Genomic DNA, 25,485 nt, shown 5'->3' on the forward strand with positions numbered 1-25,485 from the left:
ACAATGGCCTTTTCCACGCTTGTAATATTATTAGCAAAAACACATACTATATTGTTAGTCATACGTAATTTCTAAGATAATTAATAAATCAAGACAACTTCGATTAGTGACCTTTATCACTATTGAGAATTCGAGAAAAAACTATATGGAGCAAAATTGTTGTCGTCCCGTGTAAAAATTTTATGGTAGTCATCCTTGAAATGACAACCATTATACTAATTTTTTAATTTATTTTTTATGTCAAAATTAATTATAAATGTTTTTTTCTTATTTTTTATTTATTTTTTATTTTTTTATAGTTAATTTATGAATTATTTATTAATTTCAGTAATAATAAAAACTGAATTTTGTAAATTAATTAGAAAAGTTATAAGAAAAATTCTAAAATTATTTCAAAATTAATAAATGAATTTTAAAAATTAGATAGATGATTTTTAATTTATTTTGACATTAAAAAGTGAATTAAAATCGGCTAATAAAGGATTAGTATAATGATAGTTATTTTAAGGATGACTACCATAGAATTATCCCGTCCCGTGTTAGAAGATGCGAGGAATATATATACTAATCAATTTAATTAGTTGAAGAGTTGCTTAATTATTTTGGTGACCTAATACTAATTGATTTAAGGCAGAGCATTATTTATGAGGCTTGCGATTGATGTAAATTATCTTTCTCATCACAATGCGGGACAAGTCATATAACAAATGATAATTATATTAATATTGATAATAAACTTAACAATGTACGGAGTATTATGTATCATACGAAATATCAATTTTTATTACTTCCTCCATTCTTTTTTTATCGCATCACTTACTAATTTAGGAAGTTTACTTATTATTGCATCATTTCCTTTTTAGGATAAAAAATATCTATGTTTACACTGCAAATACCCTACATACTCTTACTTTTTCACACTTACTTTTTATTTTATCTTACATTACATGGACAATTTTGTATTTTTATATTTCTCTCTCTTACTTTTTTTTACTACCAAATTTTGCCTCCAAAACTCTATAATGCAATAAAAAAAACGGAAGAAGTACAATATATAGTATCATTTTTTTAATTGAGGAAATTTTTTATTGAGGAAATTCAAGTTTATCCCCTAAATAAACAAGATGTGTTTATCCCGGGTTAATTTCGTAATTTTACCATTTAAATGAGAGGGTACAAATGTAATTTTCATTTAACTATTACTTGACGTCAATGAACTGTTGGTAACCATGGGTTGGTTAACCTTAGGTAGATTTGTGAGTTCACAGCTTATGGAGAATTCTGTTCGTGAGTTAACTATTGTAACTGACCACCACCACATCATTTTCCTGCTTTCTGCAAACCTAAGCTGCCACGAACGTCAATGGTGGAAAATGGAAATCTCGTAGCTTCAATGGCAGAGGGAAATCAAAGCTCAATTTTAAGCTTTCAATGGAGAAAATAATGGAGGAGGGGAAGCAAACTTACCCTTTGGGGTTCACCATGCCCTGAATTACTCAATTTTTCTTTCATCGATGTCGGTGTTGGTGATATTGTCGGTGTCGGTACGGTGGTTGTATAGTTCGAAGAAGAAGAGGATGATGATGATTGAATTTCGGTTGTGAATTAAAGGAGGAAGGAGATGAAAGAGGAAGTTGGTGATTGTGGTGGTGGTTTTTGGTTCCATTAATGGTGATGCGCCTTCGTCTTTTAATCTTCCTCTTTCAGCTCCTATTACTAAGGAGGAAGATGAAAGAAGGTAATGGTAAACGGCTACCTAACAGCACAAGGCCCACCATTAGCTTACTTTTTTAACTTTACTAGTTTTTTTTATTTATTAATATTTCAGTCTTGTCTCTTGAGATAAACCCATTTTGTTTATCTGTTGGATAAATGGGGGTCTCCTCATTTTTTATTATATCATCATTCATTCATTTATACATACTTTTAGTAAGAGTAGGGGATAGTTTAAGTGGTTCCCGGTTTTAGGAGACCTTGAGATTAATTCTTACCATCGTTTTGTGACTCTTTAAACACAAAAAAATAAAAAAAGATATTTTCAGTAATTGGTTTAAAATGAACATGCTGATCAGGTGTGAGGCAATCCTTGTGCTCATGTTGCACTCATGTCAAATTTAAATAATAATAATATGCACGCATAGCCCAAAAATGCAACCCATCGCCTCTATAGTACGTCCAGTGTCAAGCGTGCAATAGACTCGAGCCAATCGAGTCAAACAATTTTATGCCAAAAGTCTAGTGGTGATAAAAAAAATCAAATCGAACTGGACATATGCATATACGCACTTTTAGGCTGGGTCATATCAGATTAACGGGTCAGGTCATTAATGATAACCACCATAATAGTCTATCCTATGCAATCTGTGTATTAGCCTATTCCATACCCAACTCTAACAATAATTAATTAGTTTCATCTCCACTATTCCCCAATCCCTATGCACTAAGTAAATACTCATACAAAAGGTTTACTATTAATTTGATGGGCAAGTACACAAGGTTGATGATATCAAGAACAACCAAATAGGAGGGCGACAAGCGTAACAAAAAGTGGACCCTAGAACTATTTATTTCATAAATAGAAATAGGATGAATGGACATGAATTCTTCGAGACCTAACGTTAGCAACTTGGTAGTAATAATAACAATTTCATACGGAGTAACATTCAATAATCAAAGCGTGCCAAAAGAAGTAAATATTGCTTTTTTTAAGTAACAAAAAGAATAACATGTGTTTGGCAACTTCATTGAAATCATGAATTGTAATAAGCTTAAAATAATGTTAGTATAATATTATGATTTTCACGTGGTCTTTATATACTGAAACATCAAAATTCAGAATTTTTGGGGTTGTTAAACGTTGCTCCCATTTTGTTAGACACCGTCGCATTTTTTATTTGAACTTTTGTATTTGCACCCGCATAAATAAATACTCACGACACTCACAACACTCATTTCTGAAATCACAACTCACTTCACTCTCATTTCATCTCTCTAAAAAAAAAAAAAAAAAAAGTGGAATTCCGCTTGAAAATTCCGGAAGTACCAAGGAAGATCCAAAATTTTCAAGCGATCTACCCATCTGTCTTAAATTTCCAGATGTTCGGTGGTGGACCCGCCTGAAAATTCTGGATCCTCTTTGGTACTTCCGGAAATTTCAGGCGGAACTCTACTCTTTTTTTTTTTTCAGATTTTACTTAATTTGATTTTTTTTTTTTTTTTTGAGAGTTTAAATGAGCAAATAGTATCAACAAATAATAACAACATAAGCAAATAATTACAACATTGATTACAACAACAATAATAATACTAATTACTCAATTTATCACAAAATTAATCATAATCACAATAAAAATTATAATAATAAATTAATAATACTAAGATTACATTAATAAATTTGATTAATTAATCAATTCAAAAAAAAAAATCCGCCCAAAATTTTCGTATCCACCTAGGTGGATCCGCTTAAAATTTCTGGATCCACCTAGGAAGATCCGGAAATTCTGGGCGGATGTGGAGATTCGCCTTAAATTTCCGGATCTACCTTGGTGGATCCGGAAATTTTAAGCGGAAGGTGGATCCTAATATTTTAGGCGGATGTTTTTATTTCAAAAAAAAAAAAAGTACGAGGATTTACAGAATACTCCGACGATGCCTCCAGTGTACGATAATTGTGGTCGTCCATCGACCTAAACCCATCGCTAATAAAAATTCTAAAAAAAAAATCGGATTTTTAGTATCGGATCAAATGTGGTGGGGTCAGAAATTTTTTTTACCACGTGGTAGTAAGTGGAGGGGTTGGGAATGATATTATACCATTATATACTACAACTTACATAAAAGGCAATATCGTTCTTCCATGCATGTCAAAAAAGGGAGCGATGTCTTGTAACGTGGGAACGTTGTTTAGCAATTCACGAATTTTGGGATAGGAATCGTATTTCTGTCGTCTACCCTTCATTTGGAATCATGATAGACCAAATAAGGTTATCTAAGCAAGGGTCACAACCCGAGGAGCATACATTTATTTAACGCTTGGAATTTTATCAGAATTTACCATCATTATTATTTTTTGAATGGTGTTCTGTGATGGGGTTACATTGTCGTAAATTAGATATATAGATCATGAACATAATGATATATGTTCTTGCCCTCATAGTGTTAATTGTTCACCAAAAGAATGCAAGTTGTTAGAGATACTCCCTTCATCCCATAATATTTGAGATATTGGGGTGGATACGTAATTTAAGAAAACTACAAGTGGGTCAATTTAAAATTGTTGTAAACGGAACTGCAAAAACAGTAAGAACAAAGTTACCGGGAATGAGCTGAGTCGCGGACTATGTCGCTCTCTTTAGAACATTCACGGTACTGTCTCGAAGGTGTGCAAGCAGCTCGTACGTAACCGGATGTTCTCCAAGATAAAACAGCCTCTCAAAACAAAGAAGTACCGGTGGACTTGCACAGAACCACCGGACAACTAAACACCGAAAAATAAAGAACACTACTCGAATATTTGAAGAGGAAGAGAGATGTAGAAAAGAATTTTTTTTCTGTGTTTAAAATGCTTAACCCATTCTGTTTTTATAGCCAAAAACAGAGAGCCATTTTTTGAAACCAAGTAACAGCATATCGGCAGATTAAGAGGTAATCATGCCTAAAAATCAGCAAAAACGGTCAAGAAGAAAACGGCATGTAAATCAATTACAATAACTGTTCAAAAAATTGATTAACGTTAAAACGATCAATTAAAAACGGTAACATTAACCTTGACTTAATTAAAACGGTTATAAAGGAATCAGTCAAAACCGTTTAGCAAAAATCAAGGCACTAATTACGTAATTAAGCCTTGTTCAAAAATTGTGCAAAAAATTAAGTTTACTTAATAAACCTGACCCGACCCAGCCCAGCCCTACTCGGTTCGGTTCGGTTCGATTCGGCGCGCGTGTGATAAGTAGGCTTGGTAGGTAAGTCCTCTCTCTCCACAGAATGTGGGTAGCCCAAGGGCCACACCCAAATTCTACACATTCTCCAATATAAGGGAGGACAAACTTCCATTTCCCACCAATGTGGGATTTTTTGTTTTCCACAAAATTCACACACCAAAACACACTTGTTCTAACAAAAATATTTGTTTATTATATAAAAGATTCTCTTTTGTATTTTATATTGTAAGAAAACAAAAAGTGGGGGAGGTGAGGGTAGTGAGGAGAGAAAAAATGTAGGATTTAATTGGGTTTTGGGGTTTGTGGTCCCAAAGAAAGTATTGAAAAATATTTTTTTAATTAGTGGTCTCATTCCATATTTAGCAACGTGCCAAGTATTTTGGGACGGATGAAAATGATAACTGTGTCAAGTATTATGGGACGGAAGAAGTATCATATATGAGATCAAATAATATTGGAAAATATATGTGTGATATTCCCTCCGTTTTTAAATACTTCCTCCACTTTTCATTTTCAGCTATTTTTTAAATACTTGCTTCATTATTCCCTTATTTAGAAAACTTTTACAATATTTAATTCATGTTTCTCAACTAGTAGACCCAACATAAATAATATTTTATTAATTTCATATTATCTCTCCTCCAATTCTCTCAACTACTTTTGCTTTTTACAATTTTTTATTCTTCCACCTACCCCACTACCTCTATATTTTATTACTTTTTTCAATTTCTCCTAAAACTCCATGCATGGAGAAATAGAGCAAGTATTTAAAAACGGAGAGAGTATATTTTCCATATTGATATTATCGTGAGAATAATATATTTAGGTTTATTTATGTTAAAAATACTATTTATTGAATATATCTCTAGAATATATGATTATGGTAGTATCAACACGTTTTGTGTGCGACTGGCCACACCATGTGGCTGCTTGTAAAAGAATAAAGTAAACTCTGTAATATTGACTGAGTAACCTCACAATACTGACCGAGCCAAGTAACCTCTGTAACACTGACCAAATAACCCCTATAACACTGACAAAGTAATCCTTGTAACATAAATCAAGTAACCCCAATAAGAAGTAACCCCTATGATGATTAGCCACACGGTGTGGCCAGCCAAATATAAAAGTTTGTGTAAATATCTTTTAGGAATATTATATCCTATCTTATGATCTTAGGTTTAGTATAAATACTCTACCTATTGATGAATAATAAATCAAGAATTCTATAATCTCTTTCACCCAAATTTATATACAAGTACGATTTTTTATTTGGTAATGACATATGCGCATGGTGTTAATTATTCGCCAAAAGAATGCAAGTAGAATACGTAAGTGAACTGCTAAATATCGCCCGCAAATCTCTACATAAAGCCCACAAAAATTAGGTGGATTAACACTTTTGCCAGCCCTTATTTGTTTTTTAAAAAAAAAAAACTCATCTTCTCTGTCTTCTCTACTCTCACTTCTCTCTAAAAAAAAAAATTCAAACTACGACAATGTTGAGGCGATAAGGCAAGGAATTGGAGGCAGCAAAAGCGAAGGGAAGGCGGTCACACGGTGACAAGGTAATTTTTTTTTAAAAGAAAATAAAAAAAAACCGCGAATAGGGCGGGGCGCTGTGGCCACGGTGGCGGCGCTAAAGCCAGACGCCAATCCCACGGTAGCAATGTCTGGTCGAGACGCTAATGCCACGGTGGTGGCGTCATGCGAGGGAGCCGCCGCCATGGCATTGACGTCCTGTTCAGCCGTCTCCGCCGTGGAGCTGGCGTCTAGCTAGGACGCCCCTCCCATTTTTTTTTTTGTTTTTTTTTTGTTTTGTTTATGTGTATTTGTTTTTTTTTTCAGAATTTTTTTTTTCGTTTATATTTATATTTTTTTTCAATTTTTTGTATATTTTTTTTTCAAAATTGTTGTATTCTTTTTTATGTTTATATTTCCTTTTCAATTATTTGTATCTTTTTTTGTTTATTTTTATATATTTTTTTCCAATTCTGTTATATTTTATTTGTTTTTTTTGTAATTTTTTTATTTATATATTTAATTTGTATATTTTGGAATTTTTTATTTTTTTTGCAGTGTTTTGTTATTATTTTTTTTATGTCAATGTGTTAGTATTTTTTTTGGTTAGTTATTTTTTATGTAATTTTTTTTAATGTTTATATATATTTTGTATGTTTTGGTTATTTTTTTTTCTTTTTTTGTATTTTTTCCTTTTATATTTTTTTTCAGTGTTCTGTTATTTTTTTTATTTATGTCAATTTGGTAGTATTTTTTTGTTATTTTGATTTTTTTTTTTTTGGTTAGATATTTTTTTTTAATTTTTTTTATGTTTATATATATTTTAATTTTTTTTTAATGGAGTTAGGTATCACATTTTCGACCTAGTGCGGGGAAAGTATGGAATTTATTAGAAGTAGAAACTACTCAATGGAGAGCTCGGGGCCCAGACACGTTAGATCCCGTGGTATTTCGGCCTCGGCTCGCAAAGAACGGGTTCACCATCCTGAGGTGGAGGAGGAGGAGGATGCAAATGAGGATGTGGACGATCAGAGTGGACCATATGATGATTACAATCCATTCAGTCAGAGGCTTGATGATATGTATGGAACGCATAGGGTATATGTGCATAAGGGTAGAGATGGTAGATTTGTTAGTAGATCTAGCACATCATCTGCGTCCACTATGTCTGCGGTAAGCAGAAAACGGTCGAGGGTCGTTAATGATTCTTGGGTGGTGAGGGGTGAGGTGGCTGGGGAACTTGTACACTACTAGAAATAGGCCGATTTGCGACGGACAATTTCCGATGGACACGTATTACTGTCGGAAAAATCAGAAATTCCGACGGAATATAAATCCGTCAGAATATACGTACGGGCTTTCCGACGAAATATTCCGCCGAAATAAAATTTTTCGACGGAAATAAAATCTGTCCGAAATCTACGACGGAATATTCCGTCGGAATATTATATTTTCGACGGAAATAAAATCCGTCGGAAATTTCCGACAGAAATAATTATATAATTAAAAAAACTCTTAAAACCCTTAAAAAAAACCAGAACACCCCCTCCCCCTTCATTTCTCTTTTCTCTCTCCTCTCCTCTTCTCTCTCTCCGCCTCTCTTCTTTTTCTCTCTCCTCTCCTTTTCTCTCTCTCCACCACTCTTCTTTTTCCTCTTCTCTATGAAGTCCTCTCTTCTTTCCTTCTCTCTCCTCCCTCCTTCTCTCTCCTACGCCCTCTCTTTCTCTCTTTTCTCCTTCTCCTTCCTTCATTTCTCTTCATGCCTCGCAACACTTCACGCATGAAACATCAAAAAATAAGGTTTTTCATGTCAAATTCGACAATGAAAACCCTAGATCTAGAGTTTTCATGGTTGAATTTGACCTTTAAAACCCAAAGTCAAGCCAATTTAGGGGTTATGATGGAATTCAAGGTAAGTTGTCTATTCGCTTTCTCTTATTTTGTTTTGGGTTTTGCTTGAAACATCAAAGAACAAGCCGAAATTTATGGGTTTTGTTTTGAAATTCTGGGTTTTGTTTTTATGGGTTTTGTTTTGAAATTCTGGGTTTTGTTTTGGAATTTCTAGGTTTTGTTTTGAAATTTCCGGGTTTTTTTTCCGAATTACTTTGTTTTTTTTTGAAATTTTTTCGAATTACTTCGTTTTTTTGGGTGGTTTTTTGATGTTTTTTTGGGTGGTTTTTGATGGTGGTTTGGGAGGGTGTGGAATGGCGAGGTAGGTGGTGGTGGTTTGTAGATCTGGCGAGGTGGGTGGTGGTTTCGGTGGTGGTATTTGGGTGGTTGGGAGGGGATACGGGTTTAGGGTTAGGGTGGTGGGTGGGTTTTTCGGTTGGACGTGGTGGTGGTGGGTGGTGTGGGAAAAGGGGTTGGACGTGGTGGTGGTGGGTGGTGTGGGCTGATAGCGGGGGTGGTGGGAGCTGTTTTTTTATTAAATTTTCCGACGGAAATTTCCGTCAGAAACCTCTCCAACTCCGACGGAAATTTCCGTTGGAAGAGGTATATCCCGACGGAATATTTTTCGTCGAAAAATTGCTACGGAATCTCAATTAAAGTAAAAAAAAGCACTGACAAAAATAAATCCATCGAAAATTCCGTCGGAAACTAGCCTTCCGAGGGAAATTCCATCAGAAAAGGTCGAATTTCCTATGAAGGGTTTTGCGACAGAACATTCTGACGGAAGACCAATTTCCGAAGGAATTTCGACTAATACCGACGGATTATTTCCGTCGGAATCAAGCTGTTTTCTAGTAGTGGTAGACGGGAGTGTGATTCGTAGCTTTAATTTCTAGGACACATAGCTACCCGTATCTGGGAGGACCAGGAGAGGGCTTTGGATACGGGCATTTTGAAATGCCAAACCTGGGAAAAGACTTGTAACTTTTTGTGTAGATGGGCTGAGGCTTGGCCGGAGGAGAGCAAGATGTTCGGCCGATTGCAGGGCACTAGAGTGAGTCACCTTCCTTCCACCATGCACGATAAGATTGACTCAACGTTGATCACGACTTTTGTTGAGCGATGGCAGCCGGATACGGACTCTTTCCACCTTCCGTTCGGTGAGATGACGATCATGTTGCATGACGTTGAGGCCATCCTTGGGATTCGCGCAGAGGGAAAACGACTTTCTGTTGTGACTGATGCGGATCAGATAGATTTGCTGGCGGAGTTGTTGGCGGTGGATAGGGTTGTGCTGTACACCGGGGCGCTTGGTGTTTGGACGGTGTGAAGATCGTATCCGTCTTGCAACGTTGTTTGCACCTCACTGCATGTAGGACGCATGACGCACAGCTGGCTGCATATGTTTTTCTTCTCCTCGGGTGTACCTTGTTTCCAGATCAGAGCGGAAACAAGCTCAGGTAACACGACATAGTTGACGCGTGTGAGCCCGACAGAGTAGGCCAGTTGTCTTGGGGTCGGCTACATTGGCATATCTGTATTGCCAACTAGGATTTTCGAGTCGGGCTGACGCGGCAGGTATCACTGGATGTCTGACTTTATTACAGACCTGGATAAGCGAGCATTTTCCTGCATTTCGACCACACCGCGACTCGGTTCCTATTGGGGATGGGATGCCACCGTACTAGGCCATACCAGGATTGTATCGAGTCGGACTAGTTCAGCACAATGCTATCTTTAAAAGTAATATAAAGATTCAAAACTACTCCTCCCTTCGTCTCACAATATAATTCCTATTTTTCTATTTTAAAGACTCAAAATGTTTGTTTCTGCTTCTATTTTTGAATAATATGTAATGACCATAATCCTTATTTTTCTACTCCCTCCATCCCACAATATAGTTCCTATTTTCCTATTTTGGAGGACTCAAAATGTTTATTCATGTTTCTATTTTTGAATAGTATGTAATGACCATTATACCCTCATTTTTTAACTTTATTCATTGAACTTCCTAATTTACTCTTAGATTATCCACTTGCATTTTACTTTTTTCCTCTTTCTCTCTCTAACTTTTGTGTATGATTATACTTTTCATTTTTTCCCCCTTAAATTATCCACTTACCTTGTACTTTTGTCTATTTTTTTTTCCACTTTTAAGGCCTAGCTTGGATTGTGGGTAATATATTAAGGGGGTAATAAAAGTCAAACTTGAAAAACATAAGTAATTAGAGATGTTGTTGTAGGAGGCATGATGTTTACAAATAAAATAAAGTAATTGTGCCATGAAGAAAAGAGAGAGATTGAGGAATTATTACCCTCATAATGAGGGTAATAGTTACCCACCTTCCTTCTAGTGTAACTATTACCCCCAAAATGAGGGTATTAGTTCCTCTTTCTTCATCTTATGCCACACCATCACTGTATTATTTTCCTTACAATCACACCATCACTATCTCCTCCTTCCCTATTTTCACTTTCATTTTGCTTAGTTTGACTTTTATTACCATAGTAATACATTTCCCCTAATCCAAGCATGTCCTGAATGTACTTTTTTCACTTCTCCTCCCATTTCTTAAATACCGTGAAAAAAATACAATAGGAACTATATTATGGGACAGAGGTAGTGCCTCCACTTTTTAATAATTGCAACAGTTTGATTTTTGCACTATTCGTATAATTACTTTGACTATACTTTTTTTTTTTTTTTTTTTTACCAATATATTAAAAAACATATGTTGCCATGTGAGTTAATTTTGGATTAGTATTTATGTACATTTTCATTATATTAACTTTTAATACATCTTAACAATATATAATTACGAATATTAATGGTCAAAGTTATGTATTGACATATTTAATAATCAAAGTGTTGCGATTATTATACAATGGAGGGAGTAATTCTTAGTGCATAACTAAATTAGCTTGACTCAAAAAGACTTATCAACCCCGATTCAAAAGCCCTACCAAACTTGGCCAATCAGCCTAGTTGACCGGCTTGGCCCTCAAATATGACCTGATGACCTGACCAGATGCTCAGCTCTAGCCTCAAGGTAAAAAGAACTACGGATTATTTAGGATACTCATAAATTGACACGGGTAACCTTCAACTATTCCAAGTTTTTTTTTTTCCTTTTTTTACCGTCTGCCTAAGATTCATTCTTACAAAAATCAAGGGAAAAACCAAAATTCCCAACCCCCCAAAAATCCTAAATACTGGGTTATATTTTATTTTTTTTGGTTTTTCCCTTTTTACTTTTTTAGAAGCCCATATTTTTAACGGACCCCCACCTTATTATTTCATTTAAAGTAATAAAAACACGAAAAATCCAAATATTAAAACCGTCCTATCCAATCAAAAGTCGACAACACATTTGATGAAACCAGTCTGGTTTTATAAAACCACTTTTGAAAACCACTCTTTTTTTATCATTTAAATCTCTACTCTCTCTTTCATAACTCCCGTGTCTACCTTCCTGCGTCATATACTCCCTGCAGATTTATCTCTCTTCTAACATTATTACAAAATCATACTTATTATATAACTGATTTTGTAGTATATTATTATCTCTCTTTCTCCCTTACTGTATCGTTCCTTATTTTCTCTCCCCTTGCATTTCTTACTTATTATAAATATTAATATTAATAAGTGATTGAGTGAGGGAGAGAGTGAGATTTTACTCCGGAAGGAGAGAGAAAATAAGGAAAACCCTGTGAAATGGGGAGAGGTAGGGTTCAGCTCAAGAGGATCGAGAACAAGATCAATCGACAAGTAACGTTCTCCAAGCGTCGGATTGGATTGCTCAAGAAGGCGCATGAGATCTCCATACTCTGCGATGCCGATGTCGCTCTTATCATCTTCTCTACTAAAGGCAAGCTCTTCGAGTACGCTTCTGATTCCTGGTATGTAATTGACCTACTTGTATTTTTCATGATTGAAGCTAATAAGAATGTTTTTTTTTTTAAAAAAAAAAAAAATTAAATTTGATGACGTGATTATTATTTATAAGTTTTAAATTTTTGGGGTGCAATTCAATTGGTGCTTGTTTAATTTATGAATATAAACAAAAAATGGAGGAGAGAGAAAGAGGATGAGTATGTGATTTTGTAGGGATCGTGAACAGTATGGATTAGTTTAGTAAATTCTATGTAGATCAGGTGGTTTCTTCTGTTTAAACCTAAATTCTTCCATTTTTAGGCACCTACTTAGAGTATATAGGTTAAATTAATTTCATTTTAACAATTTCAAAGTTTTGAAGTTTGAACCTCTAATAGTTTATTGTAATACTCGTATAATTATTTTTATTAAAATAGTTTGTATCATTATTTTAAACAAATATAAGTTATCTATCTATTTATCTGTGTTATTTTATTCAATTTTTCTTAATTAACATACATAATTGCTTAATAATATACTTCGTATTACACAATTTAAAATATAAAAAATTATCAAATGCAAAGTACTCTATAAAAAATTATCAAATACAAAGTATTCTATGATTTTACTACTCGCTCGTATATAATGAGTAGCTAGGGGTTAAAGTTTGAACTAAACAATATATATATATAAGTCCTTTCATTCATTATTAAGCAGAATGAACATCATTACTTTTGTACCTTCTTCTTGATCAAAATGGTTTTCTTCGATGTTAGAGCTACTTAAACAAATGGACTAAGTACGAGTAATCTGATTTGCTTTAACTTTCCCCAATTTTTGTTGTTTTCAACGGTTTTCAATATAAAATTTGACAAAATGATACATACAAAAAGAAAATCGTTTCAAAACTATGGGTCAGGGCATGTAATTTAGTACAAATAAATTCACCAATGTCATATATATATTTTTTTTATGCTAATTAAGAAAAAGGTTTAAATTTGCAGTTTGGAATACAATTTACAAATCAATTACACATCCTCTGTACAAGAAAGTTCATGAAATATTTAGATTTTCTATCTCAGTAGATCCTAATAGTTGTCTTTTTAAAGGCATGACCATGTCCATGCACTACAATTACAATACACTATTACGTACAAAATGGTAGTTACATGCTGTACGGACTACGGATTACTTTTTGGATTTTACCAAAAAAGTTGCAAATTTTTTTTTTTTATTCTTTTCCTTGACATTTGTACTTCATACTTTTTAGTTTTTATTATTTACATCCCAAGATCTTGTGTTGTGTCCATTATTATTAAAATCTCTTATTCTATACACGTACTACTTGTTCTAGTCATTTTGAAATTCCAATTCAATATTATTAGTCATTTATAAATCCTAGTAGTAAAGGCTGTATAGCATTTTCAAATAGGTTTTTCTTTTTAAATAAAATTAAAATGGCAATTCCTCTAATAATTTTTTTTAAGGGATCCCTCTGTCACAAATTACTTTGAGACACTCTTATATAATGCAGTTGATAACTTTTAAAACGGAGTACAATAGAATATCAATATTAGTTGAGCTTATATAGGCTGACAATCATGTAAAATTAGTCTTCCTTAATTCGCTTATCTCCTCTACTTTGGTCCTGGCCAAATATATAGCCCTAACCAATTTCCCCTCCATTCTCACTTCCCATCCCCACTAGTCTTATTACCCATCTCCACCAGTGTCACAGGCAAGGATGGCAAGCAAGACCATAATTAATGGAAGGTCATTCTCCCATCGAATGTCAAATATGCCTTATACCATTCTAGCTAACACTTTATATGAAAAGATCTCTCTCTCTCTAAGAATTTCGAAGAGTGGACCGAGATACTTCTTGTGAAGGTGGTTGCAACTCTTGCAAGGGCTAGTGTAGCTATGAAGGTTGGACTAGCTCCCCCTCCCTCCCCCCCTTCCTTTCTCTCTCTCGCTCCCTCACACACAAGTGGGTGATCGCTAGTCATGTAAGGTTGCTTGGCGGTGTAGTGGGTGGATTAAGTGGTAAATGGGACTAGTGATGGTAGCTAAATAATCTACATACATAATCATCTGAAAGTATAAGTGATGGAGGTTGAGAAAACATTCATCCTGTAAAATCTCAGCTCATTCAATATAAAGATTATTCTGTTTTTTTTTTTTTTTTTTTTTTTTTTTTTTTTTTTTTTTTTTTTGATGCAGAATATAAAGATTATTCTGATTATGTATTGTAATGAATTCGCTCATAAGAGTAAGAGTTATCAATCATTCATAATAACTTATCCATAAATATATATAAAATTATATCTTACATACATATTATCTCTTACGATTATCTATTTTTATGTTGTATATATATCCACAATGATACTATCAAATAACATATGAGGGAATTTAGAAAAATCTCGTTAGCACATTATAATTTAACTAGTTTGTTAATTAAGTGGGAGTTGTATGAACTTAGTGGGTTTTGGCATGAAATTTTCCCTTCCTCTTTCTCTCGCATTTCCTTAAAAAATTGTCATACCCAAATGTTGCAATATTATATACCCAAATGTGAAACAGAAGTATAGTATACACTTTTAATCTGTGTATATTACATTTATAATTGATTTTTGGGAGGAGGTAGAGTTAAACGCTTGATTAGTTTTTCTTTTTAAATTATGTCGCTATATATTAGCAATATGCACGTTTGCACACACTAATCTCCGTCTTACAAATTTACAAGATCCATTCATCTAACGAGAGTAGAGGGATCAAGCTACGCTATGCTACACTTTGATGCAATAGTTGTAACACCCCCCACGGTGCTATCCTCTTTAAGAACATTCTTTATTTTTATATAATATGATCAATATTTTCATTAGTGACCAATCTAAGTATATAATGCACCGAACCTTTGAGTAGCTTTATATAAGAGAAAAAAATCCGTCAATAAGTAGCAAAATAGCCTTGGGTGCATCTAGATCTACGAGCACCTAATGTTGCGGATAAGTATCCTAGTTGGGATATTAAAATAATGTTATTGCAAATTCTTTGTGCATTACTAATCTACTTCATATATATATATATTTGAAAGAGTATGTTTCAGAATATGTATTACATGTAAATGGCAAAAAGAAAGTAACGTACATGCAATTGTTGAAAACAAAGTAATAAGTTGTATTAATTTGAAACCGGTAATATTGAATAAGTCAGGAATGAACTTAATACGAGTAACATAAATGAAATAAATGCTTCTTTAGTTTGGACTTACATGAATTAAACTCCGTATTAAATAAATTAACAACTTAGCTTTCAAAATACCCCTATATATTAGGGACGCTACTAGCTAATGTCCGAACCATACTCGGATTTTAAATTAATACATGGTTAAAGAATTAAAATTTAGTCATTATAAATCGATCATCAATTGCTATTTTGTTAATAAAATGATCAACTAAGGGAAAACCTTACTTTGTATAATACATCTTATCAAAGAAAATGTATAATAAGCAGCGATACAATTATAAGAAATACCACTTAGAGTATTCAATTATTGAGAAGTAGTAGATGGAGGAAAAAAAATAAAAAATTAATATTATAGTTCATAAAATATAATGTTATCATAGATGCTTTTGAAGATAAACAAAAAAAATTACACTTGTAAGAGGAAAACTTCAATATATATAACATATATAGATAAATAGATTTATAGATGTTTTGAAAGTCTTGGAAACATACGAAGTATATTTAATAGATACTACAAAACAAAGACAATTTAAGTGAGAAGGGTAAGATAGTAAAAGTAATTTGCCAACGATGAGTAAGTCGAACTTTCTAAAACATTAAAAATGAAAATTGAATCGGCAATATGCTTTAATTTTACTAATTAACATGTGGTCAAAGTCAATGTTTATATAGCACAAAAGTCAACATGACTATTGTTAAGAGATAAGGGTGTAATCGTGTTTGATTAATGCGGAACAAGTTAATGAAAAATAAGAACGAGAAAAGCAATAAAGAAGATAAACAAAGAACACATGCCCGGGTGGGGGATTCGAAAGCAGTAAATCAAACACAAGGATTTACGTGGTTCGGTCAAATTAGACTTACATCCACGGGTGGGGGATTCGAGAGCTTCTTCACTATAATGGAGAAAGAACGAGAGAATAATACAGGGAGTCCTAAATCTAATGGCTCAAAAGGTTGATCTATTTGATCAACTAAAGGGTTCTTTTATAACACAAGGAAACGCTAATAAAATCCTAAATTGTTCCCCAAGTATACTCAAATAGACGTCATAGGAAAGATATCATTTTAGGAAATTATCTCTAAAACAATTAAGCTAAAACCGGACCAAATTTTGAAATTTTCGACTAAGCATGGACGTGCCTCTTTAAGGCACGGGCGTGCCTGGTCGAGTACTTCGTCAGCATGTTTCCAACATCGTCAGCTCTTCGTAAAACGGCCATAACTTTCTCGATTTTTATCGGAATTGGGCATATGACCTACCGTTGGAAAGCTCTTAAAACAAGCTATCACCTCCAACTTGAGTTACCTCAAAATTACTTGTATTTTGAGAGATATCTGCATTCAAAGTCAGCCCAACTAGATTTTGAGTCACAATTTACTTAACAAATCTCCACCTTGACTTGAAATTGACCTAACAAGGCTACTCCATCTTGAACCAAGAAGTAATGCTCATAAGAAAACATTGAAACTCCACCTTAAACAAAATTCCATAAGCCTATACTCATATTAGGTAATCAACAAAACGGACATCTTCTATAACTTGTGAACAGGTGCGTCTTCGAACACAAAATTCTTTACACGAAACCATCACATGACCTATATTGAGAGTATAATGTCCTGATGCCAAGCATGCTTATCAAAATTGACCAAACTTTCTTCAAACACTTCTTCATCTTAAAACCAAAACCTAAAAGCTTAAGCAATTCTAGAAAATAAAAATTATATCAAGAATTTCTAAATTGCAATTGTACTTTATAAATCATAAAATTGAGATAAGAAATAGCATAACTAGAACAAAATCTAATGCATAACCAAGATTGCTACTTTATTACAAACGAAAATAAAAAAAAATCTATCATAGACTCCATACCACAATCCACACGGTTTCTCGTTTCACCAAGAGATCTCAAAAGGGCACTTATCGTAAAGAGATCGTAGAAACCGCAGCCCCAAAGCTCGTAACCCTAAAGTGCATTATCATCATTATCGTCAATGTTGGAAATATTTGCGGATTTGTCCTCATTGGACTTCTCCTCATTCTTCTTCTTCTATTTCCAACACTTGGCTTTTATATGACCCTTCACATGACAATAGTTACAAACTTTTCCTTTGCCAAATCAGAAGTTAGCCCTACTAGATTTTGAGTCATAATTTAACAACCATAATCAGAAGGAATAGTATTCAATAAAATACAAATTTGTAAAAATTATCATTAGTTAGTGAAAATCAATTCATCATAGAATAAATACAACAACAATGAATTATTTAATTAAATTGAAAATTTAGGCCCTGTTCTCTTCACTTTATTTTTGTTGAAATGAAATTATTTTTATTAAATTGAATTTATTTTTGTTGAACTTAAATTTTTTTTCTTGAACTGAACTAAATTTTACTAATTAGAACTTATTTTTACTAATTCTCTATTTTGTTCGTTATTTAAAGTTACTGATTTTTACTAAATTGAAATTAGTTTTACAGACTGAACTTATATTTACTAACTTGAAATTATTTTTATTGATTTGAAATTATTTTTACTGAATATTTATTTTTTTAAAGTGTAGAGAATAAGGCTTAATTTAATTTTATTCAATAGAGAAATTCTAACTTTCTAAGTGAAGATATTGGAGTAAAACCTGACATGTATATTTCCATTTATTAACAAAAAAAATTAAAAATAAAATACATATAGACAATATAGTAAAGGTGAGATAATTGCTATTTTGAATCTACTTTGTCTTTTAAGAAAGTTTCACAAATATTGTAACATATATATTCATTTAAAGAAAAGAAATACCTATATTCACACTGTAAATACCTAATAATATACTTACTTTACAACACTTGATTTTTTTAGTTTATATATACAATCATATGAGCAATTTTATATTTTTACCTTTCTTTCTCATTTTTTTCCACTGTCAAAAAAAACTTGTGCCCAACCCCTATGGTGCAATAATAAAGTAATGGAGTGAGAATTTATTTATTTATTTTAAAGAAAACATGGAGTTCACTTCACCTTAAAAAAAAAAAATTCGGTAAGAGAAATTTTAGTTTCGTAAAAATAATTTCAGATGAGTAAAAATAAGTTTAGTTTAGTAAAATTAATTTTAGTTCAGTAAAAGTAGTAACTTTACAGAAGATATAATAGAAAATCAGTAAAAATAATTTCAGTAAAAATAATTTTAGTTCAGTATAAATAATTTATGTTCAGCAAAATAATTTGAGTTCAGTAAAAATAATTTCAGTTTAACAAAAATAAGGTGAATTGACTTAGTTTAAATTTCTTACAATAAAGTTGATGTATCCATAATGTATTAACTTAATTTATATTTATATATTACAAAATATAGTTCAAGTTGTGCATTGAATTCCGTAAAAAAAAACATGTAAAACTCCATATAACTATAAGTATGCTTAAAGATAAATACTCTTGTTAAGGAAAAGTGGAAATAATTGAATATACATCCAATCAAAATATAGAATTATCAAGGTCATTTCATTTTCATCTTTAGTACTGTTAAGCCTTAAAGGAAGGCTGATTTCATTTTCACTGTCTTTTGATGATATTATGATAAGTCTAAATCATGGTGGTATTGTGTAAGGAAATAAAACCATAGTTGTAACTCTCTCCAATTTCAATGTATAGCAATAGTAATATTCAGCCAAAATTGGATGGGGTTACCAGATCTTAAACCCAAATTTTGATTGATCAAATAATCCTATCTGCATACTCAATTTGAATTCCAAGACTGATCAAGTGCAACTCAAACGGAGTACAAAAGATCACTTCTCAGCTCTATACAGTCACCCTTATCACATTTGAATAATATTTCCTCCATTTTTTAAAATTAAACACTTTCGTTTTTACACTTGTCAATTAGTAATTTCAATCATCAATAATTTTTAATAATTAATATTTAATCATTAATAAGTAAAAATTATAAAAATAAATGACTTTTCAAAACCACAACACAAAATATGTTTAACAAAATCCTAAATGATTATGTACTCCGTATATAAAACCAATTGTAAAAAAAAGCATAATATCAAATATATACCAAAAAAACATTACAATTAGAATTTTAATTTTAATAATACAAAATTGTCACAATTTAATCTTAGATCTCATAAATTAATACTCCGTAGAGTTTATTTGCTAAACCAATACTACAATTAGAATTTTCCTATATTGAATGTTAATGCCATTATAATCATTTCAATGAAAGACCGAATCTTTTGATGAAGCTCTTAAATATTAATAGTAGAATGTAGTTACAATATCTTAGCTAAAACTAATAAAATATAGTATAATTACAGATTTATATTCCACTAAAAAATTTAGGCATCACCAAGGCCAATAACTTGATTTAGTTAATTAGCTTAATATGTATATCTAACATGATCAAAGTATCCATGAAGTCTTGGTCTAGTGACAAAGACTTAGGGTCTATGTACAATAGATCAACAGGTCACATATTCAAATCCCTCTCCCCTTGTTGTAATTTGTATTGCCCTTAAGGCACATTTGCACCCAAAAAAAAAAATGATCAAAGTGTAATTCACAAACTACAGCTAGGAATGCATTTCCTCAGCTCACATTTATCTCTATAAGCGTCAATAGTCCCATAAAATGAATAAGAGAAGAAGACTGGCAATAAATTATGTATTAAGAAATATTTGATGTACATAAATGGGCCTTAAGTATGTTGTGATTAAGTGTAATTAGCTTTTGTAATTATTGGGCTAAGTCCAATAGTACTACGTTGTATATAACCTAAATTACTTTACACTGAATACAATCAAGGAAACATTTTTCCTAACACTCAAATGAGACCTCACTTTGACAGTTTGACCTGTAATCCCATTCTTTTTTTCTATATGAACAACCCAAGCCTATAATCTCAAAATATAATATACCGTAAAACATAGAGTAAGCGAGTCGAAAATTACTTAAAATCATGTATCTTTCAAGCAACAAATTAGCAATAATTAGACCAAGGAGATGGATGAATCCTATGAAAACTTTGGTACAAGATTTAGTGATTAAAAATTAAGGACTCTTTAATATGGAAATCACTTCAGCTACAAGATGAGATGTGGACATGAAAGTAGAATGAAAAATGAATATAACTACAAAAGGTAAGAATAACTAGGCATAATTATGAGACATACTATTCTCATAATCTCATATGACATGTCTTTTTCATTATATAGGGTTGGTTCCTAACTATGATTGGCTTAATATTTTTTATTTTTAATTAATTTCTTTTAGTTTTGCCATTGGCTTAATGTAAATAAAAGACTAAAAGCTGAGACTTATTTTGAAACATATATGGACTAGGATTTGGCATGTGATTCTATCATAGACCAATGCAGTAGATGCCAAGTAACTTACATTGGTAAGGTTGTGGGGGTGGCCCCAAAGACCGAGGATTGAATCTTGTCTATAGCATGTGCACAAGTTCTCTCTAGACCAAAAAAAAAAAAAAAAAAAAAAAAAAAGACGTGTACGTGAGCATACTAGTTTGAAAGTGTATCCTTCATGGTTGGGGGTGGTGGGGTAGAGGGATCAATCCCAATTAATTATACATCTTATGCAGGAAATCTTAAACAAGTAGTAGAAATAAAATCCCTGCATTTGGATTGTATATCAGATGATTAAACTGGACTATAAATTTTGATATCATTCAAAAGGGTTTTTGGATGTCAAGTATCCAAACTATATCTCTTTTAAGTTCTTGACCTGGTCTGTGTTGGTGTTTTACCTAAGAGCAGCATGGAGAAGTTCCTCGAGCGCTACGAAAGATATTCATTTGCAGAGAGACAACTTACTGCTCCTGATCCTGATTCCCATGTATGGAAGTTACCTTGTTCCAAGCATAATAGTTGAGATTTCACATTCAGATGTGCTTCAGCTGATAAATCATGCTTACTACTTTTAGGTAAGCTGGACTCTGGAGCATGCAAAGCTGAAGGCTAGGCTGGAGATTCTGCAGAAAAATCACAGGTAATAAGTTTTAAGAACAAATGCTGCTCTATGAGGAAACCACCCTACCGCCGAAAAGTTTAAGCTTTTTGATCTTTGCAGGCACTACATGGGAGAAGAACTTGATACCTTGAACCTGAAGGAACTTCAAAATTTAGAGCATCAGCTTGACAGTGCTCTTAAACATATTAGGTCAAAGAAGGTATTTTACAGCAGCATTAGCTTATTTTCTGAGTTAATTAATTTACCACTTTTGCTCTTTGTATCAATCTGATGGTATATCGGTGAATTCCTCAAGCTAAATAGGGGAGGTGCAGGGGGGAAGGGGGAACTAAAGAAATAGTCAATTTATAGCCAAATTTGATATGTTATATCTTAGACATAGGTCTAGGATCTTTATTTTGGATATGCATTGTGCAATGAATTCAATACTCAGTTTTATACTTTGATCATTTTAAGAGACATTTGTCCCTAATTGATAGGTCACATTTGACTTTAATGGTTAAAACATACGAATTTTAACCGTGAATCTGGTAGAACTTGGTCCGTAGTAAGGCTATTTAATTGAATGAACATTATTGTTTTGAAAACTACATCAATGATAAGATTTATCTTATTGTTCCTACCTTCATAGTGCATTGCAGGAAAATAAATTAGATATGCTTACTTTCAAGTTACGAGTAGTACTTTGTGTTTGATTATCAGCTATCAAGTTTACATATTTTGAGGTTGTATTTTCCAAGGGTTAAGCATCTAGTAGTGGTATCACAGCTCACATGATCAAACACAAACCTTAAATAATTAAAAGATCTAAAGCATTCTTATTATCTAAGCTAGTATAAAAGATGACAACATTAGGTCTTCACTCTTCAGAAATCAGAATGTTCTGATGCAAATATACAGGTAGGAGGTGATGGTCAATGTCATCATGTCATCATACCAGCATTGGCCAAAAAATTTAGTGTGTATCAATCTTTTGTAAACTGAATAGTTAGAAACAAGGTTAATTGCATCTAGGCCTTCCCAAATCCTGCCTCGGCGAAAACAATATTGGGTTGTTATGCCTGCCTAACCTAGATCGTTTCTTGAACAAAATGTGTGTTTTCTCCTAAAAGTTTAGACGTAATTCTGCAAGGGTAATAAGAATTGATAAATCCTTTGTTCAAGAAATTTCTAAAGAGGCCACCCCAGTTACTCAACATGAGAAACAAATTTGTTTCTCAAAAGGTTAAATTTGTAAAATTACAGGTAAAACCAGCGGTTTATGGGCAAGTAGCGGTTTTGCTGATTAACAGTAAAAAAAAAAAAAGTGCTTTTATTTGTCTTTGCCATTTGAGAAACTTGAAATTTCTCGTTTTTAAAGAACATATCTATATCTTTTTATATCGTCAATTAGATATAGTCTCCGACTTTTAACAATCTAACTGTTAGAGATTGACAAACGTAAATATGGAAAAAGGTTGAGTATATATAGAGTTGGCATAGTGGTCATTTGGACTAGGTATGATTTGGAGTAATTTAATTACATAGTACATCATATTAAGGTGATGAGTCATTTTGTTCAATTTTAGTCCGATCGCAATTATTTGGGTCTTGTCGAGTTGTCATGTTCAAATCTATTATTGTAGGCATATTCTTTGAATGAAAAAGAGTCATACTGAATTTTTGGGCTGGTTTGGGTCACTTTTTGGTTTAGATCATAGTTAAGTGATATACTAGTAATTACATACATACTATTCAACTCTAGGTCTGGTAATTTGGTTTGTATAATTGAATTTTGCTTAGAATTTCCAAGTCTAAGTATCTTAATTTTTTTTTTCTCTTGCATAAGAAACTATTATATTGTATTGTAATTGCCTGGTTGGAGAAGATATAAACAAATAAGCTAACAAAATTGTTCATCTTTGCAGAATCAACTCATGCATGAGTCAATTTCTCAGCTTCAGAAGAAGGTATGCATCCCTAGACAAAACATCTAATGCCAAAAATAAATTCCAAAAATTTGTATTATATATTCTAATAACTTCATTTTAATACGACAGGACAAAGCATTACAGGATCACAACAACTTGCTAACCAAGAAGGTATTATCATGAACCAATTCAATTTTTAGGACTTCAAATTAGGAGTTAGGTCTCTCATTTTCATACCTTAAAAAAAAAAAAAAATCGATTTTAAGTACTTGTAACCTTTATTTTGATATGTTGTGTTGCTAAAGATGAGCAATGTATACTGAACTAAAAATAGGTGAAGGAGAGAGAGAAGGCGTTGGCTCAGGATCAGCATAAACATGACAATAACTCATCTGGGTTCATGTCTCAGGCTATGCCCTCATTGAATATAGGGTCAGTCCTCAATGACCTATTGTGTTAATTTCGGCTATTTTCTCTAATATTAATGTTTCCTTTTAAAGTCAAGTTATGAAATTTAGCAATCCACACTTTGTCACACTTGTATCAGTTATATGTAGTTTTCATGTTAAATTCCGAAATTTAGAGGAAAAAAATGGTGTGCTGGTAGAAAAAGCTTGATCATATGGAGTGTCACACGTTGTGTAGGAATATGATGGAAAATGTTTGGTTGACCTTTGAGGACAGTGACAACTCTAGTGGGAACGATATAATAGAACTTTAAAGCAATAGTTTAGGGAAATAATTTTGATGAAGTGATAATTATATCTTTAAATGAGCTATTAATCAATTACAATGTAAATTTTGATCTATTTCAAAAGTCCTTAATGTGTGTTCCCACCGCGATTATTATGATGTTGCGCAGGTATATGATTGCTTCTTTATCCATAAACTGAATGTGTTTAATGCTTGAAATGCAGACCAGGGACAGGCAGAAGTGCTATAGAAGACGAACAAGCACAGCCGCCAACGCGAAGCAACAACTCTACCCTTATTCCATCCTGGATGCTCTGTCACATGCCTGAGCAGTAGAAGCAAACAGATGATGGTCGTCGAGTTTAGACATCAGGGAAACAAGTTAAGATAATGCTGCATCTATGCACTTTGTATAAAAAGTATGGCTAGAAATGTTGTTAATGTATAAAGGTAAAACAAAGATGTTAGGTAATGTTGTGTATATTTTCGGTTTTTTCTGAGACTGCCATGGAAGACTTCAATGAGTATCTCTGAATTCCATGGGTTTGGGAGAAATGGATGCAGCATAAAATAAAGATATTCAGTTGATGTACATAATATCTGCTTAGGCTATTTTTTTTTCATACATATATATGTTTTGTAAATTTTCGGTTTTTTTCCTCATCTGCTTATCTTTGCATCAGAACAAGATTAGTGGCCATTTTATTACATTGTAGATGAAGGAAAAGAAAAATGATAGGAAATCCGGAAAAGGTTTGGCTAAAGAAAAGTAGGAAAATGAAAAGACTAACTAACTAGCTATTGGTTTGGATAATGTTTGAGTTTGTTTATGAACGAACATGGCTTTGTAATACAAAGACATTTTGTACAGCAGAAAACCCAGATGATTAAATTTTAGATGGATTCTCATTTAACTCGTGTTCAATTATCTTTCCTCTAGTTGCAAGTCTAGCATGTGGCCCAACAACTTGTATCAGAACTGGAGAACAAACGTGATCATACACCTAATGTGGTTTATAGTGTAACTCCGGTTTATTGCATTCCTTTCTTGTCTTACAACTACAGCACAAGAGGAAGAAGACTGGCAACCAACATCCGCTTTGCCTGGAAGGCATACAAAAGACAACGCGACAGAGAGTAGCTAATAGAAGCAACATGAAAGGTGGGAGGAGATGAAGACTGGAGGAGAGCAGAAGAGGGAAAGTTGGGTTCGTTGTAGTCTTGTGGAAATGGTGCTATGCCATGGATAGATAACTGTTTGTTGCTCACTTATTACCTAGCAATGCTAGCATAACTATAACTAACATTTGCATAATCTGAAATTTGATGTAGCATTTCATAAACATTAAATTTGGAATTATAGTTCCTTGTTCTAATTTCCTATACTGAATATCATGGTTTCCAAATATT

The 25,485-nt window shown here is 32.8% G+C and overlaps 1 protein-coding gene across 1 annotated transcript; it reads left to right on the forward strand.

The window, feature by feature from the left end:
* The first annotated feature begins 11,803 nt into the window (after positions 1-11,803).
* Positions 11,804-24,700, forward strand: LOC110697884 (truncated transcription factor CAULIFLOWER A-like). The gene is made up of 8 exons (XM_021875294.1): positions 11,804-12,254; positions 21,259-21,337; positions 21,426-21,490; positions 21,572-21,671; positions 23,380-23,421; positions 23,512-23,553; positions 23,717-23,814; positions 24,300-24,700. The coding sequence occupies exons 1-8, from the start codon at positions 12,070-12,072 to the stop codon at positions 24,409-24,411; spliced, it is 723 nt and encodes a 240-aa protein (XP_021730986.1). The 5' UTR covers positions 11,804-12,069; the 3' UTR covers positions 24,412-24,700.
* Positions 24,701-25,485: the final 785 nt, after the last annotated feature.

This window comes from Chenopodium quinoa, unplaced genomic scaffold (assembly GCF_001683475.1).
Source record: "Chenopodium quinoa cultivar QQ74 unplaced genomic scaffold, ASM168347v1, whole genome shotgun sequence".
Classification (NCBI taxonomy): domain Eukaryota; kingdom Viridiplantae; phylum Streptophyta; class Magnoliopsida; order Caryophyllales; family Amaranthaceae; genus Chenopodium; species Chenopodium quinoa.